Below are 11,455 nucleotides of genomic sequence, written 5' to 3'. Positions count from 1 at the left end.
AGCTTTACAGTGGAGTGGAGGGTAATCCCAGCAAGCCAGCTGCAGCTTTACAGTGGAGTGGAGGGTAATCCCAACAAGCCTGCACTTTTACTTCCACTGAAGTTCAGGCTGGTTTCTGGCTGTGAGGCTGAAACCTGATTTCTTCGGTGTGGCTCACCATCTCTTTCTTGTGCATTGAGGGCTCTCTCCTCACTCTTGCTGTGGGCTTCAATCCTCACTTCAGAGCCTCACTGAGTCCCAGGGACCCACCTCCCTCCCGCTTCTCTTCCTCATGTCGCTCTATCCTGGCATCTGAACACCAAATCTCAGAGAGGCTGTTTCTCTGCTATTCACCACTCTGCCATCATCCTGGAAGTCTCAAAATTCCTTTTGCTTGTATAGATTCGATCAGAGGAAACTCTCCTACTGTGCCAGCTAAAAATAGCTAGAGGCAGGAGGGGGGTCTCTCTCTCTCTCTCTCTCTCTCTCTCTCTCTCTCTCTCTCTCTCCTCTCTTTGTCTCTCTCTCTCTCCCTCCCTCCCTCTCTCTCTCTCTCCCTGCCTTCCAAGGCAGTAGTGTGGTACTTCACACTCAGTGTCTCCATCTACTCCTGCAGGACTCAGGCCCCCAAGTGTCCTCCTACACAACAGACTTACACACTCCTCCAATAGTTCAGAAACCCCCAAAGGCTTCTTTTCATGTGGCTTATGCCTACCCAAGTCAACTCTTTCAGAAATCAAAGCTGATACAATATAAAAAGGCTTTCTCATTAACATGTTTAGCCAAGAACACACCCCTTATGAAGCAACACAAATCACTTCTATGTGTTAAAAGTAATGATTTATCCCCCAATCAAATAGAAACTAGTCCAAAGAGTGACACATTATTTTATGTATTTGCTAGCTCTTGTGATGTCTGGTAACACAGATAACAATAGACTCTTATTTCTCTCTTATAAATTTTTTTAAAATGTTTTATTCATCTATGAGTATATATTTCCATTCCTTATGAGGAGTCTGCACATGTTCATTACTGAATTTCATTCCTTTTTTTATTCCCTTCATCTCTTTCCCAAGTCAAGTTCCTTAAACCCTTTTCCCTTTTAGAAAAATCTATCTCCCTATTTCATATTATCTATCATTTATTTTGATCTTTATGTAATCGGTTGCAATCTATTTCAGACAACTTTACTTCTGGAAACCCCTACAGCACCTGTCAGAGAAGATGAGCAGGAAAAGTGTGAATTAGGTCTTAGTACTACTGCAGTCTAATGCCAGTAATAGCTCAGCCTCACACACATGCTGAAGGGGACCCAGAGGGCCCCAGGGTTCCTAGAATACACTTTAAGACCTTCAATTCTAGATTAAGAAATATTAGAAGGCATTTTCTGCAAAGGTCCAGACAGTGTACTTTAGTGTTTGCAGGCCCCTGGTTCTCTTTGGTAGTAACAGCTCAGCTCTGCCGCCAGGGTGGGGCATATAACTGCCATAAACAACACCGGACAATGGGTGTGGCTCTGTTCTAGAGCAAGCAGCCCACAGGCTGTGGGCTCTGGTTTTTCCAAGTCTGACCTGGGCAGTGACATAAGCACGATGCCCCCTGCACCCCAGAGGTTCACACGGCCTGAGCACTGCAGGTCAGGTCTGCGTCTCATCTCCCCTGGCAAAGCTTTACCACACAGTTCAGCCCACCACTCAGGAGCCCCTTTCCTCCTCTTTCTTTGCCACCTAGCCTGTTGTTTACTCACCATGCATCTCCCCCCAGTAATGGGGGTTCTCTACGGGCCTGGTGTTAACTTCATTCCCTACCATAGCCCCAGTACTCGGATATCCTGTAAGTGCTCAATAAATGTTAAATGAGCAAATTCACTTTTGGTTTGCCTATTTTATTCTCAGACTTTATTTTCATTTTTCACTCAAATAATGAAGACAAAATGAGAACATGCGCAAAGCTGTGCTCCTTCGGAGGTTGGGCACTGACTGGAACGGTGTATTGGGGGGGGGCTTTCGCCTTTCACACTCACATAACTGTAAAACACTTGGGCGACCAGAGCCGTGGGGATTTTCTTCCACAATGAGAAATTCTCCAACACCAGCTGCAGCTGTACAACTCCATTCCATGCTGACACTATGCAAGCTAGCTCAGGCCTCATGGGCTCAGGACTGAGTCCTGGAAGACAACCCCGACTGCAAACAACCTCTGTATGACCTGGCTACAAACCAGAGGTTTCCACTCCCTCCCTCTTTCTATGTTCAGTCATTTGCCTGAAGGACTCACAGAGACAAAGACAACAGAGCTCACTTGACTACTAGCTTACTACAAAGGACATCAAAAGGACACAGATGAACAGCCAGATGAGAAAGGGCAAAGGGCAAGGTATGGGGGAAGGGGCCCGGACTCGCACACAATCACAGAGCACCCTCTCCCTCTTCACCCCTTCAGAACCCACAGCCTGTCCTTTTCAGCTTCTGTGGAATAGATATCGATTAAATCATCAGCCATGGGTGACCAACTGAACTCTCAGCTCCTTTCTCCTCCCCTTCCTCTAATCCCAAGGTTGGTTCCTCTAGCAACGAGCCACCCCCCACCCCGAACTTTTCAGGATTCCAAAAGATTCCTTTTGTGGCTAAAGGGACTTCTTTTATGTAACAGCTCAGTCTTCTTTTACACCCACTAGGGAAATCACAAGTTTGTCAAATGCTAGCAAGGAAAAAAGGGACACAAACCAAAGTATATACTCCCTGTTGCATGTCTGAACACATAATCTAATACTTGCCTTTTGGAAGTCAAGGCTTGAGCAAGAAGAGTATAGGCAGCACGGGATGTCAGAAAGCCTGGCTTTGCTTCCCGTCTCAGTCACCCACCAGCCAGGAGGACATTTGTTTCTGCAGCTTTGGATTTCTCAACCCTCTCAGGGAAGGAGGGTCATGTTTGTTCTGCGCTCAGCACAACGCTGAGGGAGGGCCCGGAGGGTGGGGCATGTGGAAATTTGGCTGTTCTCACGAGAGGTGGGTCCTAGAATTACTGGCATGGGCTTGCCAGAGCCAGTCACGCAAAGTAGCTCCTGAGACGTGCCCTGACCTATGCCTTGGTACTGGCTGTGGGCTGGGGCACGGAAAAGAAAAAGAATCCTGAAAAACAGGTGGAAGGGGCCATCCGAACTGCAGGGCTGGACCCAGAAACACAAGTGAGGTACAAACTCATGGTTCAGGGCATGCAAAGACTCAGGTCAGTCCCAGCTGGAGGCAGCTTCCCAGGACCCTCCAGCAGGACAGCTTCCTGCTCAGAATGATCAAAGACAGGAAGGTGCCAGCATCCTGCAGCTTTGGCTCCATCAAGACCAAACAAGACCCTGGAAGTTAACAAAGGATGCAATATGCAAGGCCCACCCTTCCAGGGCAGGAAGAGCCAGGCAGGATGCCTTCCAAAAACAATAAGTACATCTAGAGAGAGAATGCCTAGCAAGCCAGTGGTGGTAGGAGGAACCAGAGAAGCACAAGCCTCAGATTCTTCATACTGGACCCACACAGACACCCCCATTCTGCCAAGGTCCATGTACCGGGCGACTTCCTAATACAGCCCTGTTCTAAAAATCTTATGGCCTGAAGGTCCTGTTCTTATTCCTATCAAGCCCAAGGGGACATAGGGCAGAAGATGAAGGAAAGGCACTAATAGCACTTTGAATAACCACCAAAACTGCACCCTGCAAGTTAAGACTCCATTAGGTGTTAGAATTTTTTTTTTCCTTTTAAGGTTTGACTGCACAATTGCTAAGAATGGTGTGTGTGTGTGTGTGTGTGTGTGTGTGTGTTCCCATACTGGATGCTAGAAAGAGGACTTTGATATGTTTGTTGTCACAAGAATGGTCCCTAAAGGGCAAATGTCCTGAGGGCCCAGTCCTGACATGGGTGGTACTGTAGGATTCCAGGTGTCCTCCAGCATCAGGGTTCCCCTGACTGTGTAGGCAAAGGTCAACTGTTTTGCAGGGATTACAACTAACCAATGACTCAGGCCTGGCCACCCACCAGAGGAGTGAAGAAGAGATGGACCACAGGTTGGAGCTAATTTCTGTGGAGCATGCCTGGCATTCGGGCAGAGAGGAGACCAAGAGTATGCACAGGAGCAGTTCCATGCAGGAAGCAGGGGGCATCTGGAAAGGTTGACCCTACAAAGGGACTCACACTTTCAGATTCTTGAATCCAAAAGTCATGAATAACAGGGCCAGGACCTACAGGATTTCAAAGGACCTGCAAAACATTTGAGACTTGAAAATTTAAATATGCTAAATCTAGAATAACAAAATAGCAAAATCGAATTAACTAAAGTTTAAGTAAATAGTTATAAAAACATAACCATGCATGGGTTATGTGGACCACCACCACAGCTGGGTTCACTGGGTTACACAGACATCATGGACATAGGTTCCAAGAGCAACGTAACGCATGTGCCAGGCTGAGAATGGTGAAGTCAGAGTGTTCTGGGCTCAAGCTTTGGATCAGGCCCAGGGCTGACTCCCAGTGATAGACTGGGCAGGACAGCGTCATCTCCAGCGACCCCTGTCTTACTGCATGGGCTGAATCCAGGACTTCCTGGGGACTTATAGCAAGGTGATCAGAAGTCCCAGGATCCCAGAAACAGTCAAGAGAGGCACAGGCCCTAAGGAACCATGACCCAAGGATTACTCAGAAGAGACATAAGCTAGAACTTTCACTCCCTGTGTTTAATAAAGGCATCCTGGAGTGCATGATGGAAGGGGGCACACCACTGCTGCCAACACTGAGGAACCTGGCACCCAGATTTGTGCTGCCCCTGCCATGCTCTCTGCTTAGCCCACTGTGTTTGTTTCCAGGTCCTACAAGGCACCCTTTGATCAGCTCCTGGGCACCTTTTCCTCTCAGGGGACATTTCCCAATGCATCACTGGTGGAAGTCTGCCTCTCAGTGATGCAGCCAGCTGCTAGCGGGCACAGCCATTGCTGCATTAGGGCTATGGCCCCTGTACTGAGCCAGGCACTTGGAGTCTGGCAATGCTGAGAAGGAGCCTTCACATCAAATAATGAGAAAAGAGCCAAGCACATGGTACTCTGTAGTGCCACCAAAACCACCACAAGCCACATCTTCAGAGGGACTGAGACCTGAGATACAAGTCAACCCCCGGCAGCTGCTGCATGTGGAAGGCATTCAGAAAAGGCCAGAGGCGAGACGGCTCCCAGGAAGCCTGCTGTGTGTACAGGAAGGCAACCACAGGAGAGAGGAAGTACAGAATGCCAGCACAGGATGGGAGTCTCCAGTTGCTGGGTACCCACAGCCTCGCCCACCACCCCATACCTAATGCCTGGGATGAATGTGGATTCCTCCCAGCTGGACCCAGTCATCGATCCTACTGAAATGCACCAAAAATTGAAAAAGACTGGAAGTGGATTTTCCCCCATTAGATCTATTTAAGTGTTCAGAATGATGATCTACCATCACAAGTGAAGTATTTAATTACACCCCTGGCTGTACCGATCTGGATAAACTCAAGATTTTGCTATAGGAGACATGCAGGGAAATTCACTATGCAGGACTTAAGGCAAACATACATGCACACACACGCATAAATGCACATGCACAGAAGCACACATGCACACACTTGCTCACCAACACACACACACACACACACACACACACACACACACACTTAGTAAGCAGTACTTCCCTCTTACCAGGCAGATGAGGTGCAGACTATTCAGCCCCTGTTCTCCAGAAACACAAAAGCTAAAAGCACACGAACTAAAGGTTCTTCTGAGAGAGCCCGCCCCTCTGAAACAGAGATGGGAAAATCTATGCAGTGCACAGCTACTTCAGGGATGAAACTTTCCCTTTGCACCTGGGCTGTATCCAGGGCTCTCTTTGAAGACTCAATTCCAGTTTAATGTTGCTTGCTTCATGCTTGTAGTTATAAATCATTTAACTTTTCACATATATAAAGTCTACACACATCCTTTAGTAGATATATAAAACCATATACATTTACAGCTATAGTTCTACATATCAAACATTATATGGCTCAATACAATTCATATTTTATATGTATTTCTATGTGATAGGTGATATGAAATCATACAGAGCTTCTATATCTCTAAGCCCTCAGGGTGTTGTCTCGAGCCATTCTGAGGTCGCTGTGTGCTCAGCAAGTAGCAGGGCTCCACCCCTGGGAAGAGAGCAAGGTCACAGATGGGGCCTGAGTTTGCTTGGTGCTGAACCGCCAGAGGACGAAGGGGAGAAAAAGCCCTTCGGACCAGCTCAGCTTTTACAGCCCTGCCTGGCCCCTCTCCTCTCCTGGTCTTGCCAAAAGCAGAAACACAGGGCTTGTCTTCACACAGTTTAAACTAGTCTCACTGCCTTCCAGAAAGGCTCATCATTACTTCACTTACCCATCAAGCTCACAAGAAAGTGATTCGTTCACTGGACACAAGCCGGTGCACAGGAAAATAATAGACAAGAGTGACTGTGTAAGAAGCCAGAACAATAGGAAAACAGGTACAGCCCATCCCTATGCAAATAATGTAGAGTTAAGACATGAAATGTCTTACCAGAAAGTAAACATTATTTATTTGCCAAAGATATTCCTCTTGCATTTGTCAAGACTTCTTCATTTGCAAGTGGTCAAAGGCCAGGGTAAGCTACCCAGGCCAATATGCCCCCACAATGATTTGGAGGTATATTTTCCAATAAAGGAAAGCAAGGGCTATAAATTATCAAGAGAGGGCATTATTTGCAAGTGACTGTATATCTAATAAGCTTTATAGGCTAGCATAGAAGTTAGGAATACAGCTAGACACAAAATAAATGTGGGAAATCCAAATTTGTACTTTATCAATAACCAGTTGAGAAAAAATTAAGCTGTGTACAATAATTTCAAAAACAATAAAATGCCTATATTCTCATAAGATAAAATAATTACATAAACTAAGATGCAAAATTTTATTGACGATATAAAACAAGAACTGAGTAAGTAAAGAAAGATAATATTCCCGAATAGGAAGATACAAAAAACATACTAATCTTTACAATATTAGTGGGACCTTAATGGTTCATGTTTACTTTTTAGAATTAAAAGAAAATAATTTTAAATTTATCAAGAACTTTAAACTTCAGCTAGAATTATGAAGCAACTTAGACTTGCTCTACCAGATAGTAAAGCTTACTACAAAAGTACTGAATCAAAATACAATTCTTACGTATACATAGACAAATTAGTGAAACAAAACTGAGCATTCAGAGTAGATGAAAAAGATAGAGAAGATTAAAATGTGATAACGATATATTTCAGCTCAGTGGGTAAATAATAGAATTAGTACTAAGTGGCACTAGGATAATGGGTTATCTTTTGAGAAATGAATAAAGTTAGATCCTTACAATGGATTAAAAGTCTCACTGCAAAAGAAATAAAACTATATGCATTGGAGGAAATAAAACAGTTTAGAGAAAACATTTACAAACTTTAGGTTTGGGAAGATCTGCTATCAATTCGACTCTCCGAAGTGAAAATTCTATTTGTCAAAAGGTAAAGAACATCCAAGGAAAACATACTTACCGTGCACATACAAAGGCTGTGTTAATATTCCCACTACTTAAAAGGCTCGTAAAATTCATTATAAAGATAAAGGGCCCTATAAAGTGATTAAAGATTGTGAATATGCAATTCGCAAAAGAAGAAATTCAGCTGCTGCCTCTTCAAAATGAAGGATTCACCCGGAGTTGTGTCATGGTGACACATTCTGTACCTAAATAAGGTGCAGAGAGAATAAGAAAGTCCACATTTGAACACTAAGCCCCTCATATAAACACGCCCTTCTCGCTTTCAAAATATTTAATTGAAGTACTCCATGTTCCTGTGCTAATGGGGCTCAAGTGTCTATCGTTTCAGGAAATGAATTGTGTCATATTATTTGCTGCTTTATCATGCATTTAATTTCAAAACAAATGTGTAGTCAACAAAATAAAGACAACAAATCGCTCAAAAAAAAAAAAAGAGAAGAACTATAAATGGTCAATATATTTTTGAAAAGAGGGAGTAAAAACAAGCAGCTACACAGGACTTTCTTGCCCCCAACTCACAAAAGTTTAAGTTTCCCAGCATTTAGAATTGGAGAGAGTACTGAAAAAGCTACAGTTCACAAATACTGTGGATCAAGATTTTAAATCAATTCTCAAATTAATTAAAATGTAACCTGTCCATACTATCAGGCCCAGACACTTGATAACTAGGCCTACTAAGATAAAGCCTATTAAAGCCCACTAACATATAGAAATATGTGAATTTGAAGAAAGCAGTTCGGGCCAGGCATGGTGGCGCACAGCCGTGAACCCAATACACGAGCGTGCTGAGGCAGAAATGTAAATTGAAGCCCAGCCTGGATGACTTAGTGAGACTCTGCCTCAAAATTGAAAGAAAAAAGGAACAAGAACGACTATGCATATACCTCAGTCAGATGATCCTAGTACCACCAGGAAAGCAAGCTTAATGTAGCCTCACTCATCAAAGGAAAAATGGGAAATTCTAAATATGCATTAATATTGATTGATTAAAAAATAGGGTGAGGGCCAGCAAGATAGCTCAGTGCACCAAGCACTTGCTTTGGCAAGCTCAGGGACCAGGTTTGATCCCCAGTCCCACATGCTGCACCAGCCCCACCCCCAGGGCATGCTGAGCCATCCACGGAGTCTAGGCATGGTGGAGCAGGCCAGTAATCCCAGCGCTAGGGAGGCTGAAAACAGGAGGATCATCACAAGTTGGAACTGCGTAGTGAGACCCTGTACTAAATACATTAAAAAAGTGAAAAAAAAGTATAAAAAATACAGTGACTCCAAAATAAAGACTTTTATGCTATTATTTTTTAAAAAATCATCATTCTCTTATCTCTCAATCTAGCAATCCTATGTTACTGTTGGCCAAGATGGGTTTCTATTCCTTCTGCCCATTAAGTTCTTAATAAATTGCATGTTTTGTTAAAAAAAATTTTTTTAAAGAACCAATCAAACCTGAAAGTAGTGTTCTGTAAAGATGTCTATGATGTCTTAAGAAGTGAAAACAGGGGGGTAAAGAACACTATTGCCAACCTGCCACTTGATTTTTTTTTTTTTTGTACTGGGGATTGAACTCAGGACTTTGCATTTGCCAGGCAAGTAGTTATGCTACTGAACTATCTCACCAGCCCTTTGATTTTGTTTTAATCAAATAAGTATGAAAATTTATAGCCTGAATGTACATATGGAGATATAGATTAAATTACCCCTACCAAGTTGAAAAACATGCATACAAAACTGCTAAGAGCTCTGTCCTATAGGAGGTAGCACAGAACTGGTAAAAAGGAAGTTTCACTTATCACTGTATCTTCCAAAAATAGTAACAGACAATGCAGCCAGGAGATTATCTACAACTGTGTCAGTGGTTCGCACACATACTCAAGGAGGCCAGATTGTATGCAATGTATTAGCTACAGTTGAAGAGTCAGCATGAAATAATTTGCTAACTAGAAAGAAATCCTGATTATAACAAATATAAGTGAGAAATCACAGCTCCATAAGGAAATTTTTTCTTTTTTTTAAGCTGCAAAGCCAAGTTACCCTACACATGCTACAGGACAGAGGGCATACCTCAGACAAGGGCTTTCCCTTGTGGCAGTTGATTCCACCAACAAAGACCATGTTGGGCATCACAGGCTTGGGATAGTCGAAGACAAAGTCCGTGCGCAACAACCAGATCGATGTGTGGCTGAAGAGGTCATACGCTGTGACGGGTGTTTGGAGAATTTCAGAGGCAAATTCTAAAGTTTTTTTGAAAAAGTAGGGACACAAAAAATTTTCCTCCAAGTATGAAATATGATTTCGTACTCTCTGCTTGAAAGTCATGGCACTGGAAAACCCCAAAAAATTTCTGGGGACATAAGAAGGAGGACTGGGGCATTGGGCACCTTCTTCAATATATTGGCAAATTGCACCTCTGGTGAAGATCACAGATGGGAGTGAAAAATATTTGGCAACAATTACGCCACACATATCAAAAGGATCCAGGAACACTGCATCAAAAGAAGCCTCCTTCAAGTACGCTACTAGTTCTTTGTTACTAAACAAGCTTCTACATTGTGAAAATATCAATTCAAAAAAACCTTTGGATGCACCTGTGACAATAGAAAATAAACTGTCTTCTCGAGTTTTCCATGCACCTTCCATGAAAACCTTGAACTCCCGGTTTAAGTCTTCCAGAGTGTAAGAAAGTGAGTAAGTCTTCACTGTGAAATTCAGCGACTGTCCCAGTTGCCAACTCACCTCCGGCATGACCACGACCACCTCGTGGCCTCTCTGGACAAGTTGCTCCACCACCGAGCGCATGGTGAACCAATGGCTCCCATCCATGGGCACCACCAGCAGCCTGCCTGCCTGGGCAAGGCCAGATGCCAGCAGCAGACACAGGCACAGAGGGAGAGGAGCAGGCGAGCGTGCAGGAGCCATGGGGACCACAGCCAGGGCCTGCCAGCTGCTCAGACTCTTGGCTGGTACAGGGTGCCATGGATAGAGGAAGTGTAAACATAAAACTTATCCTGAGAGGAAGGTGTGGCTTCATACATGGATTTAAAGCAAAAATTAAACTCACTGCCAGTAATTCACTCACAAGAGCAAGAGTAATTAAGTAATATAAGTGATGCCTATCATACGTTTTATAGGCCAAACTAGTTTATGACATTTACCTTGGGGAGAGATTATGCCCTCTGCTACAGTGTGGGCTTGGAAGGTGAAGATGAGTTAACTTTTAAGCAAGATTCTGAAAATGTAAGGAAATAAAGATTGTATTTCAGGAATTTGGCCCAAAGCAAAATATGGATTTTATTCTCATATGACCAAAGGCTCCTTGCTCTATAAGGAACTGCACTTCTGATTTCAACAAACGGCTGGAAAGTCCCTGGCCTGACCACCTCACTGGCTGTGGAGCTACAGTTCTTAAGCAGCTCTCTCATGGACAGTATTGAGGGCTGGACTGTTCTACTTCCACAAGGATTCATGCTCCATTCCTGAGACTCTAAGGCATTTCTAAGCTGCAATGAGATCTCCGCGAGGAGTTGATGAAATGGGACAATCACCTGCTTAAATCACCTTCCCCTGGGTGCCTCCAGCACAGTGGGTGGTCACACTTGGCCAGGGCTGGCCAGAGAATTCCTCTGTGTGCCCAGATTCTGAACAAAGTTTGCCAGCTCTGCTGCGAGTCCAGCCTATTGCTACAGAGCTGTCCTTCAGGAGTCTGGGTGTTTGTCTTTTCCACTCTGCAGAACACGCTCTGAGATCATGGGAAATGATGAGTCTGTGCGTTGTCCCTCTTCTTAGACACCCATGCTGTGCTCTGCACCGACAGAGAACACGAGCAAGGCTCACTGCATTTGCTCCGTCCCATGGGCCGGGTTTCCAAGTACTTTCACAGGTGACCTGGGGATGCTTTC

General features: G+C 44.2%; 1 protein-coding gene across 4 annotated transcripts in view; it reads right to left on the bottom strand.

The window, feature by feature from the left end:
- LOC101575991 (UDP-glucuronosyltransferase 1-8) overlaps window positions 1-11,455 on the bottom strand; it is a 200,441-nt gene that overhangs the window by 141,866 nt on the left and 47,120 nt on the right. The window contains exon 1 of one of the 4 annotated variants that reach the window (XM_023722286.1): window positions 9,621-10,482. The exons of 2 other annotated variants lie outside the window; for them this stretch is intronic. In XM_023722286.1, the coding sequence (XP_023578054.1) occupies window positions 9,621-10,475 (855 nt within the window). In that variant the 5' untranslated portion in view covers window positions 10,476-10,482. Of the gene's footprint in view, window positions 1-2,755; window positions 2,860-9,620; window positions 10,483-11,455 lie in introns of those variants that run through there. One more of the 4 variants, XM_012516057.2, reaches the window with a different exon arrangement.

This window comes from Octodon degus, unplaced genomic scaffold (genome assembly GCF_000260255.1).
Source record: "Octodon degus isolate 3935 unplaced genomic scaffold, OctDeg1.0 scaffold00089, whole genome shotgun sequence".
NCBI classification, from domain to species: domain Eukaryota; kingdom Metazoa; phylum Chordata; class Mammalia; order Rodentia; family Octodontidae; genus Octodon; species Octodon degus.
This window is presented reverse-complemented; position numbering and strand designations above follow the sequence as displayed.